This window comes from Lithobates pipiens, unplaced genomic scaffold (genome assembly GCF_037356315.1).
Source record: "Lithobates pipiens isolate NorthernLeopardFrog02 unplaced genomic scaffold, aLitPip1_a1.2 Scaffold_28, whole genome shotgun sequence".
Lineage (NCBI taxonomy): Eukaryota > Metazoa > Chordata > Amphibia > Anura > Ranidae > Lithobates > Lithobates pipiens.
In genome coordinates, this window is record NW_027507789.1 from 123,951,540 (window position 1) to 123,976,012 (window position 24,473).

The 24,473-nt window shown below is 51.1% G+C and overlaps 1 protein-coding gene across 1 annotated transcript in view; it reads left to right on the top strand.

The window, feature by feature from the left end:
• Nucleotides 1-22,715: 22,715 nt before the first annotated feature.
• Nucleotides 22,716-24,473, top strand: part of KCNH4 (potassium voltage-gated channel subfamily H member 4) — a 591,120-nt gene continuing 589,362 nt past the window's right edge. Inside the window, exon 1 of the mRNA XM_077459579.1 lies at nucleotides 22,716-23,117. Within this exon, the coding sequence (XP_077315705.1) occupies nucleotides 23,042-23,117 (76 nt within the window). The 5' untranslated portion in view covers nucleotides 22,716-23,041. The remainder of the gene's footprint in view (nucleotides 23,118-24,473) is intronic.

Below are 24,473 nucleotides of genomic sequence, written 5' to 3' on the forward strand. Positions count from 1 at the left end.
TCATAGAAATAATGTCAGATGTAATAAACTCTGAGGATATTTCCTAGAAGCTCTGCAGCATGGGGAAGGCAATATGAGTGAAGGGAAAGGTGGATTTAGTCTTTAACCTTTAATGTCTTCAGTTCAACATTAACAGAAAGTAGCTGTTCAGAGCTGTACACCTAGCTTGTACTGAACACATGTAATATTCTTCTCCGCTGCACAACCACGTTTGGCCAGAATACCCAGAATACCCGCTGGCGTGTATAATATGTGACATAAGCTGGTGAGCAGGCCAGGATGTCATTTATTTAGCGGTGGTAATGATTTACTTTCAGGTGTGGAAGTGGCCAGAGGTTTGGGTAGATAAACAGGCCTATAAGTGTCCCCTAACTCACATTAATGGCAGTACTATGTACAGCAGAAGGCAATTCCTTACACATTTACTATCAGGAGCCGTATGTGATGTATGCCGTGTGTATGCTGTGCCCAGACACAAGTATGTGCAGGGCACTGCCTAGGAGAAAGAGAGCGCCTAGCAATGGAGACCTCCCAGCAAAGAGACCGCCAGAACAGAGACCGTCCAGTAAAGAGACTGCCCAACAAAGAAACTGCCCAGCCCAGCAAATAGACTGCCAGCAGAGACCGCCCAGCACAGCAAAGAGACTACCAGGAAAGAGACCGTCCAGTAAAGAGACTGCCCAACAAAGAAAGAGACCGCTCCCAGCCCAGCAAAGAAACCGCCCAGCCCAGCAAGGAGACTGCCCACCAAAGAGACCACCCACCAAAGAGACCGCTCAGCAAAGAGACCGCCCAGTCAGTGGCGCAACTAGAACCTTCAGGGCCCCGATGCAGGAAACCTTGGAGGCCCCCCCCCCCCCCCCGACCTCTGGACAGGGCTCTTTTCTCCAAGCCCGATGGTGGAACACCAGGTCCCAGTCCCAAGTGGGTGGCCGCATATAAAGGAACCGATTTAAAAAACATCAATTACAGCCACTGTGCCCATCAAACGCCACCACTGTACCATCAAACGCCAACACTGTACCATCAAATGTCACCACTGTGCCCATCAAATGCCACCACTGTACCATCAAATGTCACCACTGTGCCCATCAAACGCCACCACTGTACCATCAAATGTCACCGCTGTGCCCATCAAACTCTGCCGCTGTGCTCATCAAACTCTGCTGCCACTGTGCACATCAAATGCTGTTGGTGTGCCCATCAAATGCTGCCACTGTAAATCCCCACCACACGCTCGCCGTCTGCCCGCCACTTACCCTGTCTTCATGGGGCAGCGGGTAACAGCCATGAGCGGGGTCCTCCATGCATCTCCTGCCATCCTCATCTCCCGTCCTCTCCTCCTGATAGGCGTCCAATAGCTGCGCCTATCGTTTCAACCAATCAGGTGATGGGTAACAGACCCGCACACCTGATTGGTGGAGAGGCGGTTCAGTGTTAGGAAAGTGAATATTAATTCACTTTTCTAACACACCTGGGTAGACTGTGAGCGTCAAGCATGGTGCTCGCAATTCACCTATTTTGAAGCCTGTTAGAGCCCATGGCTCTAATCAGGTGCTGCAAAAACACCCCCACCACTGTAATTCAGGTGCCCGGCACCCCAAAAGGGACCAGACACCTAAATATGGGGGTGGCAGCTGTGACCATGGATAGATTCATTCTATGCTATGTTCACACACATACATACAAGCATGCTCACACACACACATACATGCTCATATACACACACGCACATACAAGCATGCTCACACATGCACACATACAAGCGTGCTCACACACATACATACAAGCATGCTCACACACACACACACACATACATACATACAAGCATGCTCACACACACACACACACACACACACACACACACACACACACACACACATACAAGCATGCTCACACACACACACACACATACATACATACAAGCATGCTCACACACACACACACACATACATACATACAAGCATGCTCACACACACACACACACACATACATACAAGCATGCTCACACACACACACACACACATACATACAAGCATGCTCACACACACACACACACACACACACACACACACACACACACACACACACACACACACACACACACACATACAAACATGCTCACACATACATACAAGCAAGAGACCACCCAACAAAAAGACTGCCCAACAATAAAGACGGCTCAGCCTAGCAAATAGATTGCCAGCAAAGAGAAAACCCAGCCCAGCAAGGAGACCGCCCAGCACAGCAAAGAGACCGACAGCAAAGAGACCGCCCCGTCCAGCAAGGAGACACCCAGCAAAGAGACCGCCAGCAAAGAGAACCCCAGCAAATAGATTGCCAGCAAAGAGACAACCCAGCCCAGCAAGGAGACCGGCCAGCAAAGAGACCGCTCAGGAAAGCGACCGCTCAGCAAAGAAACCACCCAGCACAGCAAAGAGACCGCCCAGCAAAGAGACCGCCCAGCCCAGCAAAGAGACCACCAGGAAAGAGACCGTCCAGGAAAGAGACCGTCCAGCAAAGAGACTGCTTAAACAAAGAAACCGCCGAGCACAGCAAAGAGACCGCCCAACAAAAAGACCGCCCAACAAAGAGACCGCCCAGCCCAGCAAGGAGACGGCCCAGCAAGGAGACAGCCCAGCAAAGAGACCGCCCAATAAAGAGACCGCCCAGCCCAGCAAAGAGACCACCCAACAAAGAGACCGCCCAGCACAGCAAATAGATCGCCAGCAAAGAAAGAGACCACCAGCAAAGAGACCGCTCAGCAAAGAGACCGCCCAGCAAAGAGACCGCCCAGCAAAGAGACCGCCCAGCAAAGAGACCGCCCAGCAAAGAGACCACCCAACACAGCAAAGAGATCGCCAGCAAAGAGACCGCCCAGCCCAGCAAAGAGACCACCAGGAAAGAGACCATCTAGCAAAGAGACTGCCCAACAAACTGAGCGCCCAACAAAAAGACCGCTCAGCCCAGCAAATAGATTGCCAGCAAAGAGACAACCCAGCCCAGCTCAGCAAGGAGACCCCCCAGCACAGCAAAGAGACCACCCAGCCCAGCAAGGAGATGCCCAGCAAAGAGACCGCCAGCAAAGAGACCCCCAGCAAATAGATTGCCAGCAAAGAGACAACCCAGCCCAGCAAAGAGACCGCCCAGCACAGCAAAGATTCCGCCAGGAAAGAGACTGGCCAGCAAAGAGACCACCCAGCACAGCAAAGAGACCGGCCAGCAAAGAGACCGCCCAGCCCAGCAAAGAGACCACCAGGAAAGAGACCGCCAGCAAAGAGACCCCCAGCAAAGAGACCGCTCAGCACAGAGACTGCCCAACAAAAAGACCGCATAGCCCAGCAAATAGATTGCCAGCAAAGAGACCACCCAGCCCAGCAAGGAGACCGCTCAGCAAAGAGACCGCCTAGCACAGCAAAGAGACCACCTAGCACAGCAAAGAGACTGCCAGCCCAGCAAAGAGACCGCCAGCCCAGCAAAGAGACCACCAGGAAAGAGTCCGCCAGCAAAGAGACCCCCAGCAAAGAGACTGCTCAGCAAAGAGACTGCCCAGTAAACAGACCACCCAGCAAAGAGACCACCAGGAAAGAGACCACCAGGAAAGAGACCACCAGGAAAGAGACCGCTCAGCAAAGAGACCGCTCAGCAAAGAGACCGCTCAGCAAAGAGACTGCCCAGCACAGCAAAGAGACTGCCAGGAAAGAGACCGGCCAGCAAAGAGAACGCCTAGCCCAGCAAAGAGACCACCAGGAAAGAGACCACCCAGCCCAGCAAAGAGACCACCAGCAAAGAGACCCCCAGCAAAGAGACCCCCAGCAAAGAGACCCCCAGCAAAGAGACCGCTCAGCATAGAGACCGCCCAGCATAGAGACCGCCTAGCACAGCAAAGAGACCGCAAGCCCAGCAAAGACACCACCGCCCGGCAAAGAGACCCCCAACAAAGAGACCGCTCAGCAAAGAGACCGCCCAAAAAAAAGGCCGCATAGCCCAGCAAATAGATTGCCAACAAAAAGACCACCCAGCCCAGCAAGGAGACCACCCAGCAAAGAGACCGGTCAGCAAAAAGACCGCCTAGCACAGCAAAGAGACCACCAGCCCAGCAAAGAGACCACCAGGAAAGAGTCCGCCAGCAAAGAGACCGCTCAGCAAAGAGACCGCCCAGCAAAGAGACCGCCCAGCAAAGAGACCGCCCAGCCCAGCAAAGAGACTGCCCAGCCCAGTAAAGAGACCACCAGGAAAGAGACCGTCCAGCAAAGAGACTGCCCAACAAACTGACCGGCCAACAAAGAAACTGCCCAGAACAGCAAAGAGACTGCAAGCAAAGAGACCGCCCAGCCCAGCAAGGAGACTGCCCAGCAAAGAGACCGCCAGCAAAGAGACCGCCAGCAAAGAGACCGCCAGCAAAGAGACCGCTCAGCAAAGAGATTGCCCAGCACAGCAAAGAGACTGCCAGCAAAGAGACCACCAGGAAAGAGACCGTCCAGCAAAGAGCCCACCCAACAAAAAGACCGCATAGCCCAGCAAATAGATTGCCAGCAAAGAGACCACCCAGCCCAGCAAGGAGACTGCCCAGCAAAGAGACCGCCAGCAAAGACACCGCTCAGCAAAGAGATTGTCCAGCACAGCAAAGAGACTGCCAGCAAAGAGACCACAAGGAAAGAGACCATCCAGCAAAGAGACTGCCCAACAATCTGACCGCCCAACAAAGAAATCGCCCAGCACAGCAAAGAGACCACCAGGAAAGAGGCTGTCCAGCAAAGAGACCGCCCAACAAAAAGACTGCTCAGCCCAGCAAATAGATTGCCAGCAAAGAGACCACCCAGCCCAGCAAGGAGACCGCCAGCAAAGAGACCGGCCAACAAAGAAACCACCAGCACAGCAAAGAGACCGTTCAGCAAAGAGACCGCCCAGCAAAGAGACCGCCCAGCAAAGAGACCACCAGCAAAGAGACCGCCCAACAAAGAGACCGCCCAACAAAGAGACCGCCCAACAAAGAGACCGCCCAGCACAGCAAATAGATCGCCAGCAAAGAAAGAGACTGCTCAGCAAAGAGACTGCTCAGCAAAGAGATCACCCAGCAAAGAGACCGCCTAGCACAGCAAAGAGATCGCCAGCAAAGAAACCACCCAGCCCAGGAAGGAGACAGCCCCGCAAAGAGAACGCTCAGCAAAGAGACCGTCCAACAAAGAGACCACCCAACAAAGACTGCCCAGCCCAGCAAATAGATTGCCAGCAAAGAAACCGCCCAGCCCAGCAAGGAGACCGCCCACCAAAGAGACCACCAGCAAAGAGACCGCTCAGCAAAGAGACCGCCCAACAAAGAGACCGCCCAGAAAAGAGATCGCCCAGAAAAGAGATCGCCCAGCACAGCAAAGAGACCACCAGCAAAGAGACCCCCAGCAAAGAGACCGCTCAGCAAAGAGACCGCTCAGCAAAGAGACCGCCCAGCACAACATCGAGACCACCAGGAAAGAGACTGTTCAGCAAAGAGACTGCCCAACAAACTGACCGCCCAACAAAGAAACCGCCCAGCACAGCAAAGAGACCGCCAGCAAAGAGACTGCTCAGCCCAGCAAAGAGACTGCCCAGCACAGCAAAGAGACCACCAGGAAAGAGACCGTCAAGCAAAGAGACTGCCCAACAAACTGACCGCCCAACAAGGAAACCGCCCAGCCCAGCAAATAGATCACCAGCAAAGAAAGAAACCAAACCGCCCAGCCCAGCAAATAGATCGCACCAGCAAAGAGACCGCTCAGCAAGGAGACCGCCCAGCAAAGAGACCGCCCAGCACAGCAAAGAGAACGCCAGCAAAGAAACCACCCAGCCCAGGAAGCAGACAGCCCCACAAAGAGACCGCCAGCAAAGAGATCGCTCAGCAAAGAGACCCCCAGCAAAGAAACCCCCAGCAAAGAAACCCCCAGCAAAGAGACCCCCAGCAAAGAGACCCCCAGCAAAGAGACCCCCAGCAAAGAGACCCCCATCAAAGAGACCCCCATCAAAGAAACCACCCAACAAAGAGACCGCCCAGTCCAGCAAATAGATTGCCAGCAAAGAAACTGCCCAGCAAGGAGACCGCCCACCAAAGAGACCACCAGCAAAGAGACCGCTCAGCAAAGAGACCGCCCAACAAAGAGACCGCCCAACAAAGAGACCGCCCAGCAGAGCAAAGAGACCACCAGGAAAGAGACCCCCAGCAAAGAGACCGTCAGCAAAGAGACCCCCAGCAAAGAGATTGCTCAGCAAAGAGACTGCCCAGCACAGCAAAGAGACCGCCAGCAAAGAGACCACCCAGCCCAGCAACGAGACCACCAGAAAAGAGACCGTTCAGCAAAGAGACTGCCCAACAAACTGACCGCCCAACAAAGAAACCGCCCAGCACAGCAAAGGGACTGCCAGCAAAGAGACCGCCCAGCCCACCAAAGAGACCGTCAAGCAAAGAGACTGCCCAACAAACTGACCGCCCAACAAAGAAACCACCCATCCCAGCAAAGAGACCACCAGGAAAGAGACCGTCCAGCAAAGAGACTGCCCAACAAACTAGCCCCCCAACAAAGAGACTGCCCAGCCCAGCAAGGAGACCGCCAGCAAAGAGACCACCAGCAAAGAGACCACTCAGCACAGCAAAGAGACCACCAGGAAAGAGACCGGCCAGCAAAGAGACCACCCAGCCCAGCAAAGAGACCACCAGGAAAGAGACCGCCCATAGCTCAGCAAATAGATTGCCAGTAAAGAGACCACTCAGCCCAGCAAGGAGACCGCTCAGCAAAGAGACCGCCTAGCACAGCAAAGAGACCGCCTAGCACAGCAAAGAGACCAATCAGCAAAGAGACCGCCAGCAAGGAGACTGCCCAGCACAGCAAAGAGACCGCCCAACCAGGCAAAGAGACTGCACAGCAAAGAGACCACCAGGAAAGAGATCGTCCAGCAAAGAGACCGCCCAACAAAGAGACCGCCCAGCAAATAGGTCACCAGCAAAAAGACCGCCCAGCCCAGCAAGGAGACTGCCAGCAAAGAGACCGATCAGCAAAGAGACCACCAGCAAAGAGACTGCCAGCAAAGAGACTGCCCAGCACAGCAAAGAGACCACCAGCAAAGAGACTGCCCAGCGCAGCAAAGAGACCGCCAGCAAAGAGACTGCCCAACACAGCAAAGATACCACCAGGAAAGAGACCACCCAGCAAAGAGACCGCCCAGCCCAGCAAACAGACCCCCCCAGCATAGAGACCGCCCAGCCCAGCAAATAGATGGCCAGCAAGGAGACCGCCAGCAAAGAGACTGCTCAGTAAAGAGACCGCACGGCAAATAGACCGCCTAGGCCAGCACAGAGACCACCCAGCACTGTTTGCAGACCACCCAGCCCAGTCAGGAGACCACCCCAGACCACCCAGCCCAGTCTGGAGCAAAACCCCATTCAGCAGCATTTTGCTCACAGCAGTAACAGACTAGTTCAGTTTACATGAGGCTAGTGAAGAGTAGAAGGAACGCCTGGCTACCTACCATTATCCACGCTCGCTCAATCAGATACCATGACACATGGCACCAAACCAATCTCCCGGACAGCACTGAGAGGCAGGGCAGAGCCGCCGAGTATAGATCACTCTGCCCTCCACTCTCACAAGCTGCAGCCATTGGATCCCTCAGGGCTGTGGCAGCAGGCTACATTGGAAGAGGTGGAGCTGGGATAGGGGGAGTGCTCATCCGAAGATGCCCCTGTGTTTGATCCCTGCACGGGCAGGGCACAGGCTATATTATTAGGAGGAGAGGAAGGAATGCTCTGGCAAAGGTGGCGGAACGGGGTTCCGGTGCGTTCCGCCAGAAAAAAAGCCCTGATTATAGCATACCATATATTGACGGCCTATTCCTATTAAACCTATGTGGTTTTAAGTTGAAGCACTTTTATATTCCTTTTTCTTTCAGTGTCTCTGCTTTATAAAAGCCACCTCACTGCCCTGAATCTTGTAAGGCAGTGCAAAGGCAGCGTGGAAGTCTCCGCTGAAACTTTTTTCCTTTCCGTGGGGTGAAGAAGAACTAAAAGAACAGTCTAGTCTGCATCGTGCTGCTTTCTCACAGCTGGCACACAAGAAGCCAGCAGCATTGCACTTAGCATTATTTGAGCTGCTAGGAGTAAAGGACATTTGGTAGACACTCAGCCTTCTCAGTGCTTAATGAAGCTCCCAGGGAGGCAAGTTGGCTTTTACAAAGCAGACGGAATAAAACAAAGTAAAAAAAGATGTGAGGGAGCAGGAGCTCCTGAGTCCCTGGCATCAAAGTTCTTCAAGTAATAGCTGATATCTGGAAATATGGACTTGCCATATTCTGGCTTGGCCCCCTGCCTCGTAGGTCCTGGAGACTACAATTGTGACATGATGGAGGAGTCAAATAAAAAAAAAATTGGTAGATACCTAGGTACGAGCGATGGTGTATTATATATTTTCCCAAAGATGGGTTTTAACAATGGGATTGCTGGAACTAAGAATAGTCTGCAAAATTAGGTTATTATTACTAGAGGGGAAGGGAATACCACAGGGTGCCATAAATCAAGGCCAGCATTCATCAAACTCACATAGAAATCGATTTGAAACACAAAAATGACATTTGTGATGCATCTGTTTAAAAAAAGAAAAGAGAAACAGTTTATACTAATTTCAGTACTCCTATTTACCGTATTTAAGTTGTGAGCACGCAGTATATTAAAGCCAGGTTCTAGTCAGTCATTTATTAATACAGTAAGTTTGATCAGCCACGGACATACTGTACAGGTGTCAGGTGCGTGTATGGTGATTGAGATGATAAGAGGACTCCCTTTGCGGCTAGGTGCAGCGCGCTCCTGAAGTTGGGGACAGGAAGCGCGGTGCCTGAAGAAGCATGGGTGGCCGGGTGCTTGCTTGTAGTTCAATGAGCTCGGCCGCTGCGGGATGGATGGAGCAGGCGGAGCTGTACTTGCTGTGTTCAGATGAAAAGAGAAACCAGGAGCCAGGCCAGAAGTCATGCACAGATAGATCAGTCCAAAGAATACACAGGGGCGAGCCAAGGTCAAACACAGGCAGGGTCCAGATACAAGCCGAAGGTCAAGACGGGAGATCAGGAAGCAGAAGCAGAGTCCAGGAACAGGCCAAGGGACAGACTAGGAGATCAGGAAGCAGAAGCAGAGTCCAGGAACAGGCCAAGGGTCAGACTAGGCGATCAGGAAGCAGAAACAGAGTCCAGGAACAGGCCAAGGGTCAGACTAGGAGATCAGGAAGCAAGGTTGAAGGCAAGCCAGGTCACAACGGGTATCTCAGATCAGGAAGCAAGGTCAAGGTACACAAGGCAGCTGAGGAGATAATCCAGCAAGGTCTGTAGGTGCAGGCTGGCTTAAATAGGGCCACTGGCACCAGCGTTAGTCACGCCAGATGCGCGCCGTCATGCACGTGCATGACAACGCCAATGCGCACCAGTATGTGCGCATGCTCGTGCAAGTCTTGGGACTCTCTGTGGCCGTCCATGAGTGTTCAGGGCGGTATTGCCAGTACCGTGACCGCCATGTCCCTGACAACAAGGAATGGACTGACCATATGGGAGACACCCTCCCCTTACAAAAGGTTATCTTTTAACAAAGAGGCTGAGTGGGAAAGTTGGAAAAGCTTTGGGAGGACTGGTTGGCTATTCCGAGCTTATTACCTATAGACCTTGTCATTGACAGAATTTTGGGATAGCTTGTATAGCTTTTATGTTCCCTGTTTCTATGCCCGGTGTATGGTGTTGCTGGTGACATTTGTATTAGCTTGAAATAGTTCTGTATCTAATCTGATGATCTTCTATGTGTACTACATTGTGGATAATATTTATATGTCACCATCACATGTGTAACCTTTGCATGGCATGTTACTATTCTGGAACACTGCTGTTCTTGTTGACAATGTCTGTTTGCGTTGTTTTCTTCTTTGTTCAATAAACTTTTTTCCTGATTTAAAAAAAAGGTATTTTTTGGGGGGGAATATAGGGAAGGGTTAGAACCTCTACTAAGTTTTCAAACTTGAAGGAATCGTTGTCCTCGATTCCTTTCTGTGTCTCAAAAGGGAGATAACAGGGGTCCGTTTAGACCACTGATATTTCACCAAAGCTCCTCCCACCAACAAATTTGAAAAAAATATATAAACATATATGAACACGGCCTCAGGTCCTAATTTGACAGGTGTGCAGGAATGGGTCAGAGGCCCTGAATACACACGGTCTAGAGAGCCCGGAGCACAATAAAGAGAAGCAATAAGCGCAGGGCGGCATGACAGAGGGAATAGGGGGTTAATTAAATAAGGCTCTGGTCATGCGGGGAGGGGGCGGAGGAGCAGGCATCCAGAGGGGGGAGTGGCTTCACACACAGGATCAGTCTGGCCACGAGGAGAGAACTTGCAGCATGGCTGGAGTGGAGGCTCTGTTCGCCCGGCTGAAAGCGGAGGCGGCATCCAGGGGACCTGGATGGCTGGAGGAGCTTTGTCGGCGGTGCTGGGAGGAGGTACTCCGGCGGCTGAATCGGTGGGTGCTAGAGCGGTGCGAGCGCGGCGTTCCAGGCCGCCGGCTCGCTTCTCCCCTGACCCCCCCTCTTCCCCTATTGACTGTGCTGATGTTCGGCGGGGTAGGGCCTGCTCCGGGCCGCCAGCGAAGCGCGCGGCGGTGCCCGCGGGCGGGGGGGGCGCACACCCACGGAGGACTGTTGGGAGGCTTGGGAGGGACGGCGCTGGCCTGTCTGCGGCAGTGGCTGGGCCCAGCAGGGGGACTGGAAGGAGGAGAGAGGCCCTGGCTTTTGGCCTGGAGCCGGCGGGGGCGGGGCCTGGACGTGGTGGCCGGGGAGGAATGGATACTGCGGCTGCTGGGACTGGGGCTGGAGGGTGGGGGCCCAGGGATGACTGGATGGGGTCGGATGGACGGCGCCCTGGCTTGGAGAGACGGCAGGCGGCGGACGGAGCGCTCCAGGACTTTGATGGGGGGCGGGCTGCGGATGTGATGGACAGGGGTGCACTGCAGGCGGCGGCTGGCGGTGGCCGTGGGCGGCGCAACGAGCAGGCATGGGCTGGGCCAAAGAAGGCTTTGCGGAAGTCCAAAAGCGGATCTGGCGCGCTGCAGAGGAAGGTGGCGAACCGCGGATCCCCGGCAGCCAGTGACGTATCTGCTGGTGGGCCTTCGGCTGGTGAAGACGAGATGGTTGCCGAACGCTCGGAAGGGGAGCTGTCGCAGTCGGACGAGGAAGTGCTGCAGGGACGGACGGCGGCTGTCGGGCCGGGACCTTCGGCTGGTGGGACCCCCTCCAGGCATCACGGTAAGACTGCTTTGCTTTTTTCGCGGGATTGTTTGTCGGGGTGGGGGACGGGGGGGGTGGAGGGTGTGGGACATGGGGCAGCGGGGAGGTCGGCGGCGACCGTGCCTTCTCCTCCTGTGTCGCTTACGAGCGACGCAGCCGGGGCGGATTCCAGGTTCCAGGGGTTTCTCGCCAGTTTGAAAGAATTGGTGGGCAGATTTGAGCCCGGTGGGGGGGGGGGCGTTGCGGCTCCGGCAGCTGCATGGGTGGCCCCAGGGGGGGCAGGGGGGAGGGGGCAGGGGCACCGGAGGCTGTGCGTGCGATGGAGCCAGTGGCGGCGCCCGTGGCGGGGCCGGCGGTACCCGTCAAGGAGGTGGTGGGGGGGTCAGACAAGGCGGAGGCGACTAAGTCTTCGGGGGAGACCGCTGCGGAAGTGGCGAAGAAGCAGGATTTGGTTAGGTTGGCGGATGCGGCGAAGTGCGAGGTATACGTGTGCTTCGAGGGGCCCCTCGGAGCTCATTTAAAGCCTGAGGTGCGCGAGAAGATCTGGAAAGGGGACTACGTGGAGATCTTCGCGCTCCTGCCGTTGGAAAAGTTTAACTTGGACAGGGTTAGGCCGGAGGACAGCAAGAAGGAGGATGAGGAGAAGAGGCGTTATAGGCTCATTCCCAGGACGTTTGCGAACTGGTTGCAGGCTTTCGCGATCATGGCAAGTGTGATTGGGGAGAAGAACCCGGAACACTGCTCGGCAATATTTCGCTACCTGGACGCCGTGGGAGAGGCATATCGAGTCTACGGGGGAACGGCATGGCTGCGGTATGATGAACAATTCCGACAGCGTAGGGCGATCCGCCCGTCCTTGCGGTGGGACCACAAGGACATCAGTCTTTGGATGCGGCTGATGACTTCGGCGAGACCGGCGAGTCAGTTTTTTCCAGGGGGGCCGGTGGGTCCGCCAGCCCCGGACTATCGGCCGCGAGAAAAAAGGGGTTGTGTTGGCAGTTTAACGAGGGAGCCTGCAAGTTTGGGGGGTCGTGCAAGTACAAGCACGAATGTTCTGGCTGCGGCGGCGGACACCCCCTGTCCCGCTGTTTTAAGCAAGGAAAAGGTCGGCCGGGAGATGCGGTTGGAAAGGGGGAGAACGCCGGTGAGAGTGGAAAAGATGCGGCCTTTCCTAGATAGGTATCCCGATAGGGAGGCGGCCCAGTTGCTGGCCCGGGGGTTTTCAGAGGGTTTTCGTATTCCATCCAGACTGGTCACCGCCCCCCCAGTCGCTCGCAATTTGCGATCGGCTCTGCACCATGCGGACGTGGTTACGGAAAAACTGCGCAAGGAGGTGGCGTTGGGTCGCATGGGAGGTCCCTTCTCGGCGGCGCCAATTCCGGACTTGGTAATATCGCCCTTGGGTGTGGTGCCAAAGAAGGAACCCAACAAGTTTCGGTTAATACATCATTTGTCGTTTCCCAAGGGGGGTTCGGTGAATGATGCGATTGACCCGGAAGTTTGTGCAGTCTCCTACACGTCTTTTGATGCTGCTGTGTTTTGGGTACGCAAGTACGGACAGGGAGCACGGATGGCTAAGGCGGATGTGGAGTCGGCGTTCCGTTTGCTCCCGGTTCATCCGGACAGCTTTCGCCTGTTAGGTTGTCTCTGGCAGGAGGAGTACTACGTGGATCGATGCTTGCCCATGGGTTGCTCTGTGTCCTGCACGCTGTTCGAGCAGTTTAGTTTGTTTCTTGAATGGGTGGTGCGCGACGTCGCGGGAGTGAATTCGATCATACACTACTTGGACGACTTTCTCTGCGTGGGCCCGCCTGCATCGAAGGTGTGTGCGGTCCTTTTGGCCACGTTAGAGCACGTGGCAGAGAAGTTTGGCGTCCCGTTGGCACCGGAAAAGACCGAGGGGCCGGCGACAGTGTTGAGTTTTTTGGACATAGTGCTAGATTCGGACAGGATGGAGTGTCGACTGCCGGAGGACAAGTTGATGGCACTGAAGGCGGAAGTTTGCGGGATCATTGGTTTGCGGAAAGTTCAACTCAGGCCTTTACAATCGCTGCTGGGCAAGTTGAATTTTGCGTGTCGCATTTTGCCGATGGGAAGGGTGTTTTGCCGACGGCTGTCGGCTAGTACCGCGGGGGTGAAGTCGCCTAAGCACTACGTGCGCTTGGGGAAGGTTCACAGGGAGGACTTGGAGTGCTGGCACGCATTCCTGGCTAATTTCAACGGCAGGGCGCTGTGGATGTCGGGTCCGGTAAGCAATTTTGATCTTGAATTGTACACGGACGCGGCGGGGGCGGCAGGTTTTGGGGCCTTCTTTCAGGGTAAGTGGAGCGCTGGACCGTGGCCGGACTCTTGGAAGGAGGCAGGGTTTGTGAAGAACCTGGTATTGCTGGAACTGTTTCAGGTGGTGCTGGCGGTGGAGTTGTGGGGGGATGCGTTTCGAAACCTGAAGGTTCGTTTTCATGGTGACAATTTGGGGGTGGTCCAGGTGATTAACAAGGTGACGGCGACGTCGCCCCCTGTGGTCCGGTTACTCAGGCACCTCATCTTGCGGTGCCTGCAGTTGAACGTGTTCATTTATGCTGTTCATCTCCCGGGAGTAGAGAATGTCATTGCTGATGCGTTGTCTCGCTTTCAGTGGGACCGATTCCGGGAGTTGGCACCGGGGGCGGAGCTGTGCGGGGTCCCTTGTCCCGAGTGGCTATGGAAGATTGCCTTGGACGACTCTCCGGTTGGATCAGAAGGTCGGTGAGCGAAGCTACGTGGTCAGCATACCTTAGGGTGTGGGGAGAATGGTTGGCTGTGGTTCGGGAGGTGGAAGAGGGGCAGGAGGCGCGAGATCAGCGGCTGCTGGTTTTGTATTTTGTTTCGAGGCAGATGGAAGGGGGGGTGTCAGTGTCAGGGCTGGACAAGAAGTTGGCTGGTCTGGCGTTTTGGTTTAAGTTTCAGGGCTGGCCGGATCTGACCAAGGATTTCTGGGTTAGGCAGGCGGTGAGGGGTTACAGGCGCACTAAGCCGAGCAGGGACACGAGACAGCCGGTGTCTTTTGCGCTGCTGGGCAGGTTGTTGACGCAGGTGGGGGCCACCTGTTCATCGGTCTATGAGGTGGTTTTGTTCCGCGCAGCATTCGCCTTAGCATTTTTTGGGGCGTTCAGGATTAGTGAGTTGGTGAGCCCTTCTAAGCGACAACATGGGGGGTTGGGGGTGGTAGATTTGGTTTGCGGGGCGGACAGGCTGTCAATATGGTTGTGGCGGTCGAAAACCGATCAGCGGGGCAGGGGCAGAAAGGAGCTGGTGAGGGGGTTTTTGGCGTTGCGGCCAGAGGTGGGGGGGTCGTTGCTGGTGCATCAGGATGGGTCATCACTCTCTAGGTTTCAGTTCGGGGCGGTGTTTAAGAAGTGTTTGGCGGCATTGGGGCTGGGTGATCAGCAATTTTCTTCCCATTCGTTTCGTATAGGGGCTGCGGCGGAAGCGGTTAGGTGGGGGTTGGATGAGGCGGCTGTCAAACGGATTGGGAGGTGGAAGTCGAGGAGGTTCCGATCGTATGTTTGCCCCCAATTGCTGGGTGTTTAACTGATGTTGGTTGGGGGGGGGGCATTAGGGTTCGGTGAGTGTCATGGTTATGGGTGGTACAGACTGTTATGGGGTTGTTTTGTTCTTTTCTTACAGGTGGAGCTCAGGGCCTGGTCTGGATTGTAGGCCATTCCTATGTGTACTGGGGGGCTAGGAGAGGAGATGTTCGACCCGAGGGGAGGCAGCTCAGCTTTTCCAGACAAGATGCCTGTATCAGGTGGTTTGGGGTGCCGGGTATGCTGTGGGGGAGGACGGTTGCGGAAGTGCATAAGTTTGCACGTCTGAGTAGGCCTCCTGACGTGTTGGTCTTACACGTTGGGGGCAATGACTTAGGCCTTAAGTCTATGTTGGACCTGGTGCGGGATATCAAATTTGATTTTTGGCAGCTTCGGTTGGCCTACCCGCATATGGTCATCGTGTGGTCAGACATGGTGGCTAGGACCTCATGGAGGTTTGCCAGGTCTGTCGACAAGCTCAATAGGGCAAGAAAAAAGGTGAACAAGGAGGTCAGTGGCTTCGTGGTTAGGAATGGGGGGTTGGCTGTTCGCCACTTGGAACTGGAAGTGGACACGTGGCGGTACCTGAGGTGGGATGGTGTGCACCTGAATGATGTTGGGATTGACTTGTGGGCCCTGGGGTTGCAGGATGGGATTCAGAGAGCCTTGAGGGTTTGGCGGGGCACACAAGGGTAAGGTTTTCCCCTGGTGTGCTGTGGCGTGGTGTTGGTCTTTGCGGGTGGAGGTTAAACCCCAGTTATGGAAGAGGGCGGGACTCATTGGTGATATGGGGCCCGTGGGTGGTGGTCCAGCTAACGGTGGTTTTAGCTGGAAGGTGGTTACCGGGTGCACTGCGGTCAGTGGTTTGTGTCTCCGAGCCAGCAGGTCAGCTGGAGGCCTATTTTAGTTTTAAGGTGCCGCAGTGCCGGATTGGAGATGGTGTTTAGAGTGGTGGGTTTTTCCTGCAAAGACCAACGGGTGGAGTTAACGGATACTACAGTTTTATTACAGTTTTTATACAGTTATGTTTATTGATGTTAATTTATTTGAATATTTAATAAACAAAGTTAATTGGCTGCTACGGCCAATTATTTACTCCAGTTTGGTGTGGTCTACTTTTCTGGGGGGAGTATGGGGACGTAGCAGTGGTTAAGATATATGTTTACAATATGGGGGATAGTAGCCCATCTATTATACGAGGGTCAAGAGAGCCCGGAGCACAATAAAGAGAAGCAATAAGCGCAGGGCGGCATGACAGAGGGAATAGGGGGTTAATTAAATAAGGCTCTGGTCATGCGGGGAGGGGGCGGAGGAGCAGGCATCCAGAGGGGGGAGTGGCTTCACACACATGATCAGTCTGGCCACGAGGAGAGAACTTCCCACCCTCCCTCCCTAATCTTTGGGGGGGTTTGTTGTGGTTATTAATGTTTATACTTTGCATTTCAGATATCAGGATGTCGTGGCAGCGGCGTGGTGTTGGTCTTTGCGGGTGGAGGTTAAACCCCAGTTATGGAAGAGGGCGGGACTCATTGGTGATATGGGGCCCGTGGGTGGTGGTCCAGCTAATGGTGGTTTTAGCTGGAAGGTGGTTACCGGGTGCACTGCGGTCAGTGGTTTGTGTCTCCGAGCCAGCAGGTCAGCTGGAGGCCTATTTTAGTTTTAAGGTGCCGCAGTGCCGGATTGGAGATGGTGTTTAGAGTGGTGGGTTTTTCCTGCAAAGACCAACGGGTGGAGTTAACGGATACTACAGTTTTATTACAGTTTTTATACAGTTATGTTTACTGATGTTAATTTATTTGAATATTTAATAAACAAAGTTAATTGGCTGCTACGGCCAATTATTTACTCCAGTTTGGTGTGGTCTACTTTTCTGGGGGGAGTATGGGGACGTAGCAGTGGTTAAGATATATGTTTACAATATGGGGGATAGTAGCCCATCTATTATACGAGGGTCAAGAGAGCCCGGAGCACAATAAAGAGAAGCAATAAGCGCAGGGCGGCATGACAGAGGGAATAGGGGGTTAATTAAATAAGGCTCTGGTCATGCGGGGAGGGGGCGGAGGAGCAGGCATCCAGAGGGGGGAGTGGCTTCACACACATGATCAGTCTGGCCACGAGGAGAGAACTTCCCACCCTCCCTCCCTAATCTTTGGGGGGTTTTGTTGTGGTTATTAATGTTTATACTTTGCATTTCAGATATCAGGATGTCGTGGCAGCGGCGTGGTGTTGGTCTTTGCGGGTGGAGGTTAAACCCCAGTTATGGAAGAGGGCGGGACTCATTGGTGATATGGGGCCCGTGGGTGGTGGTCCAGCTAACGGTGGTTTTAGCTGGAAGGTGGTTACCGGGTGCACTGCGGTCAGTGGTTTGTGTCTCCGAGCCAGCAGGTCAGCTGGAGGCCTATTTTAGTTTTAAGGTGCCGCAGTGCCGGATTGGAGATGTTGTTTAGAGTGGTGGGTTTTTCCTGCAAAGACCAACGGGTGGAGTTAACGGATACTACAGTTTTATTACAGTTTTTATACAGTTATGTTTATTGATGTTAATTTATTTGAATATTTAATATTTAATAAAAGTTAATTGGCTGCTACGGCCAATTATTTACTCCAGTTTGGTGTGGTCTCCTTTTCTGGGGGGAGTATGGGGACGTAGCAGTGGTTATGATATATGTTTACAATATGGGGGATAGTAGCCCATCTATTATACGAGGGTCAAGGTTTGGGAACATACATCCGCACCTACACACCTGTAAAATTAGGACCTGCAGCTATATTCATACAGTTGCTGCATCTCCATAGCATACCATAGGTTGCCTGCTCACAGCTCTAACCACATAAAAAAAAAGCAGCTGGTTTGCACTGTACAGGCTACAGTACCCATGTAAATGAGCCCGAGATTTCATTTACACACACAGCTTTATTCATCAATTCAATAAAGTTTCATCTTTTAGATTTAGCAGGAATTTTGGTATGTTGTGTTTGTGTCCACTAATGATGATGATTTAATGATGATTTTAGTGTATTTTTTAGCAAAAATATTGTTTTTATATTTTTTTGTGTGGGTAGGGGAGGGGCCTGTCAGGTAGGCTGTATGATTTCTAATAGCAATAAAAGGCAGCAATAAAAAAAAAGGCAGAGGTTCTCACCCTTCCTCATCTAATGACAAAAGTGCTTTGATTGCTTGCTTTCTCCATTAGACCACACATGGCGCAATCTCTCCAATGTGAACACAGACAGTCATAAAAATCTGACTGAGATTCAATGGACACACAGCGTGGCTCGGGAGCCAGCCTGCATGAGTGCCCCCCTAGCAAGCTGCTTGCTAGGGGTGCACTCAACAGGGGGGAGGTGCCAGGAGTGCCATCGGGGGACCCAAGAAGAGGAGGATCTGGGCTGCTCTGTGCAAAACCATTACACAGAGCAGGTAAGTATAACATGTATATAAATACATATATATATATATATATATATATATATATATATATACACATACATGTGTATATATTTATATTACGTTTTACCTTTTACAGTCACTTTAATCTAACTCCAGCTAACACTAAGCAGTTATGTTAGAGGCTAGTTTGCACTTTCTTCAAAACATGGCTTCGGACAGACTTTGTTAAAACTCTCTGAATGCCAGTCAAAGCTCCTGTCACTAAATAAAATGGTTAGCTTATAGTTGTGTAAGCTAAGAGACCTTACTTTTGCTTGGTGCTTCGATGAGGCTTTGATGAGGCTTCGGTGGGGCTTCGATGAAGCTTTGGTGGAGCTTCGATGAGGCTTTGATTAAGCTTTGGTGGAACTTCAATGGGGCTTTGGTGAGGCTTCGTGGGGCTTCGGTGAGGCTTTTGTAGGGTTTTGATGAGGCTTCAGTTGGGCTTCAGTGGGGTGAGCTTTGCCATAGATTTCTATGAAGGCTTCAAAGACACTTTGAAGCACAACTAAAGCGACATGGGATATCATTTTTGAAGCAAAGCCAAAGTAAAGCAAAAGCAAGGTGTAAACAGGACTGTAAGTCAACCATTTTATTTGGTGACAGGACCTCTGACTGGCATTCAGAGAGCTTTAACAAAGCCTGTCTGAAGCCTTGTTTTGAAGCAAGTGTAAACTAGCCGTTAACCGGTTCCCGACCAGCGCACGCCGATGTACGTCGGCAGAATGGCATGGGCAGGCAAATGGGCGTACCTGTACATCCCTTTAAATTTGCCACCCTACCCACGATCGTCTCACGGGGCGGCTGAACGAGGAAATGCTGTTGTAAACAGCATTTCCCCGTTCTGCCTAGCAACTAGTGACGCTGATCTCTGCTCCATGTGATTGGAGCAGAGGTCAGTGTTCACTAAATTAAAGCCCAGCCCCCAACAGTTAGTAACACACCCCAGGAACACTTAACCCCTACACTGCCACCCACTGGTTAACCCCTTCACTGCCAGTGTCATTTACACAGGAATCACTGCATTTATATAGCAGTGATTGCTGTATAAATGACAATGGTCCCAAAAATGTGTAAAAAATGTCCGATGTGTCCGCCGCAATGTCGCAGTCACAATAAAAATCGCTGATCGCCGCCATTAATAGTAAAATAAAATTATTAATAAAAATGCCATAAAACTATCCCTATTTTGTAAACGCTATAACTTTTACTCAAACCAATCAATAATCGCTTATTGCGATTTTTTTTTTACCAAAAATATGTAGAAGAATACGTATCGGCGTAAACTGAGGGAAAAAAACGTTTTTTTATATATTTTGGGGGATATTTATTATAACAAAAAGTAAAAAATAATGCGTTTTTTCAAAATTGTCGCTCTATTTTTGTTTATAGTGCAAAAAATAAAAACTGCAGGGGTGATCAAATACCACCAAAAGAAAGCTCTATTTGTGGGTAAAAAAGGACATCAATTTTGTTTGGGAGCCACGTCGCATGACCGCGCAATTGTCAGTTAAAGAGACGCAGTGCCGAATCGCAAAAAGTGGTCTGGTCTTTGACCAGCAAAATGGTCCGGGGCTGAAGTGGTTAATGTGTGTTGAAGCCGAAGCAAGTGTAAATGAGCCCAAAAAGGTTTTTTCTTGGAATAAAGATTTTAACCAAATGAATAAAAGTTGACCATTTTCAACTGTTAAATTCTTTTTTCTGAACCATCTGTCACTTTAGCTGGACAGTTTGATCTGTTAAATTTATGTGATAGTGATATCATCACAGCCGGGCCAACCAAGTTGGAACCCAGAAGGAAGACTGGGAGAAGATGGCAGCACCAGTGGCCAATGGAAGTGCTAACTGCGGAGCGCTGGAGTGATCTACTAGCCAGGTCAGTCTGCCATAATGTGCTAACATACTGTGCATACTAGCAACATGGCTAAAAGCTCCAGGGACCGAGTTTTTTTTTTTTTTTTTTTATTGATGAAGGTTTTAGGCCCCTTTCACACTAACGTCCCGTTCAGGCCCGCCTGTCAGTTTTTCAGGCGGACCTGAACGGGTGCTCCATAGAGCTCTATGGAGCGTCGGATGTCAGCGGTGACATGTCCGCTGACATCCGACCCGCTCCGATCCGAAAAAGTGTGACGGAGGAAAAAGCTATTTTTCCATCCGTCTGCGGATCGGATCGGGTGACGACGGGCACTGCGGTCCGTCGTCATCCGATCTCCCATAGGGGAGAGCGGCGCTGTGACAGGTCCGTCCCTGCACAGTGTGCGGAGACAGACCTGTCATCTCCCTGCTCAGCGGGGATCGGCGGAGTGATCCCCGCTGAGCAAACGGACATCCACGGGGCGGATCAGAACTGATCCGCCCCGTGTGAAAGGACCCAACTCTGATTTAAAGGAAGTTGTACCCGGCACTGCAAGAGTTAATTACACATTTACACATTGTGATTCAGTTGGAGCTGAATACATAGATGAGAGGCTGATCTGTGAGAGTGAGCATCCACCATCCATCCATCAAGGTCTGGGATTTCTCCCATAAGAGCTGTTAGACCTCTGAGCTTTTGAGGTCCGGCTCTCTGGTAACAGCAGCAATGTTGCGTTGATTTGGCGGTTGGTGCACAGTGGTCGTGTACTGAAGATATTTTTGCTACATGCTTTTCAGTTTCCATCTTTTTCCCTTTACATCTGGTGGACTGTATGAAATAACACTAGTCACTGGACTTTCTTTTTGATTATTGTTTGTAAAAGATTCTATGTGGAGCAAGGATTTTTATGACATTTTTTGTCACTCTTATGTATATATGTATACTCTAATGTGTATATATGCACTTCCAGTTATTGGGATCATTTATCAATTTTGGATTTATGAATTTGAATTAAATATTATTCATACCTATTGATTGCCATTTATTTATTCACATACTTTGTGTAAGACAGTGCTTCACTTTTTAGTTGTTAACAATAAAAGAGGATTTTACTTTCCCGATCTCCTGCTCCTCCCTGCAGCTAGACTCGTCTCTACAGCTTCCTCTTCCAGGTGTCTAGGGCAGGGGTCTCCAAACTGCAGCCCGGGGGGGCCAATATTCCACCCAGGGCCAGTGCTACCACTAGGCAAACAAGGAAGCTGCCTAGGGTGCCCTGCTGCCTAGGGGCGCCTGGCTACTTCTCTCTACAAAAAGCAACTAAGTCTCAGATTCAGCAGGCAGCCGCCACTCCGTTCGCACATAGTGTCAGAGGCAGCACAGTGGTGGAGGACTGTGTCTGTGTCCCGACTCCTGAATGAATGGAAGCAAGCAAACATTTATTGATGGGCACTAGTAGGCTACATTGTTGGGCGCTGATGAGGGTGCATTTGATGGTCATTTAATTAAAAAGGTGGGGTATCCATGGGCAGGACAAAGGGGGTGGGGTCAGGGGTGGAGCCAAGGGGGTGCGGCAAAATTAGGTTTCGCCTAGGGTGTCAAAAATCCTTGCACCAGCCCCGATTCCACCCACTGACACCAACAATAGGTGGGGCATATTTCCAGCCTCTGACAACAATAGGGTTCTATTTTTCCCACTGACACCAATAATTGGGCACTATTACTCACCCAAAGATGGGGCACTGTTTACTCCCACCAATGGCAGAAATGATTATATTCCCGCTGGGCACAGTACACCCCTCCCCCACTAAAGACTGAAGTTCAATAAACTGGTCCTTTTTTTAAAGAAAGTTTGGGGACCCCTGGTCTACGGTCTTGTTGTGATCAAAACCAAAGCAGGGTCCATAACCCTGCATTGAATGTGATAATGCCAAGGGGCATGGGGGAGTGCCATCTGCAGGGGCAGGCGAGGATCAGGTAATTAAATCGCGCCTAGACAAGCGAGCAATTAACCTCTGCAGCGTGAGCACAGCCCCACCGCAAGGGTTCAGTTTATGTTTTCCCGGAGATGGGCTTTAATTAAATAAGCTATTTGTTTTATATTTGGAAACACCATATATATGTAGGTGGCATTTAAATATTTTGAGTGGCATTTCATTGTATTTTTCTTAAATGTTGAGAGAAATTTGAACGGCGCGCATGCTTTGGGATTGTGTATTCTGTTCCTTAAACCAGCTTTATTGTACCAGTAGGACCAATTCTTTTTTTGAACGTTTCTTTTTGAGTCTTATTGCATTGTAAACAATATGTTGTATAAAGAGATCATACAATACTATTATCCAAGCATGCAGGAACCAGTTTGATTACGGTTATTCACATCAAACTTGGGCTATTATTGATTTACATAAAGAGACAGCTTGAAATAAAAAAAGCCATGTAAAAAGCTGAATAGACGCGCAGAGAGAGTGGGCTCCAGAGACAGAGGTGTGCTGCTGAACGGGAGGAGGGAGGCAATGGCAAGTGGCGGAGAGTCAGGGGACCATGTGAGTTAGAAGGCAGGTATATGATGGGGACAGCTCAATATGGGAGGGGGAAGGAGAGCGACCGAGAGAATACAGATGGGAGGAGAGAGGGATAGAAAGAGACACATACAGGAGGAGAGCGAGAGAACAAGGCAGCAGGCACATTCAAAGAAAAACAATGACTATCGTTATCTCTGTGATTGCTGGCGAAATGAATTAGCGAGACTGTCTAGAAGCAGAAGAAGAAGGACGTAATGCCTTGGAAGCATCCTTTGCTTTGAATGGGGTGTTAGAGACAGAGGACGAGGGAGTCTTGGCTACTTTGTGACATCCTCTCAATGCTGATGCAGCAACTCGGAAGGATTCTGGACGAGGAGAGAGTATCAAGGTGGTGGCAACATGCCTGTGATGAAAGGTCTGCTCGCTCCGCAGAATACTTTCCTGGATACCATTGCTACGAGATTTGATGGGACCCGTACGTACCTACCATTTATTTCTGCTTATAAAACACTACCCATAGCCTTACTGCCTATAGAACGAGTTACCTTCTCTCCCGTATCTGCACCTAGAGCAAACGACTGGTGATGTTGTGCCAGTTTATCCTACACTAGACAGTGCCGCAATGTACACAAGGCTCTTGTGCAGTAGAATTATTAATAATTGAGCTGTCATATATTCTTGTGGGTTGTAGTGCATTGAAACTTCTAAGAGGTCGAAGTGTGTCGCTCAGGGTCTTTGGCTAGGACTTCCTTTTGGATGGTGTTTATGGCTCAAGTGTTGTAACTATGGAACTATTATGTTTTTTTGGGTAGATTTTTTTTTATTTATTTTTTATTGTTTTGTAAAATAATTAGAAAATTAAATACATAGAGTAGATTGTTTTTATTCAGGTTGAAACAGCAGCAATGATGTATAAGGTACACCATTCCTCATACAGTAATCCATATCTTTCACATTTCATTGGATTAGAGCAGTGGTCTCCAAACTTTCTAAACATAGGGCCAGTTTAAGATCCTTCAGACTTTAGAGGGGTCAGACTGTGGCCAGAGGGAATAGAAAATGTCCTGGTGGGAGTCAACAGTGTCCCCTCTTTGGTATTAGGGGGAGAAACAGTGTTCCATCATTGGTATTAAGGGGAGGAATAGTGCCTCAGCATTGGTGTCAGTGGGGGGGGGGGGGGGGGGGTAGCGCCCCATCGTTGGTGTCACTAGGAGGAATAGTGCCCCATTGTTGTGTCAGTGGAAGGAATAGTGCCTCATTATTGGTAGGAAGCAGGAGGAATAGTGCCCCATTGTTCTGTCATTGGAAGGAATAGTGTCTCATCATTGGTAGGAAGCAGGAGGAATAGTGCCCCATTGTTGTGTCATTGGAAGGAATAGGGTCTCATCATTGGTAGGAAGCAGGAGGAATAGTGCCCCATTGTTGTGTCAGTGGGAGCAATAGTGCCCCATCATTGGTATCAGTGGGAGGAATATTGCCCTGTTGTAGGTGTCAGTGGCAGGAACTCTGCCCCACTGTTGCTGACAGTGGAGGGAATAATACCCCAAGGGATGGATAAAAGCAAGCAAAGGACTGATTCTGGCCCTCGGGCCACAGTTTGGAGACCACTAGATTAGAGCAATGAACATCAATTCATCGTGGCTATGAGTTATTTCACTTTTTACGTAGCTGTTTGCTATCTAAAATATAAACTAGTGTGTCTCTGTGCCTAAGGAAAAAGTTATAAAATAATACACTTGTGACATTTGGAACATTTGGGACTTTGTATCTAATATATTTATCCGCAATGCCCTAAGTTTAGTTTGCAAAGGGCAAAAATTAAAAATTCAAC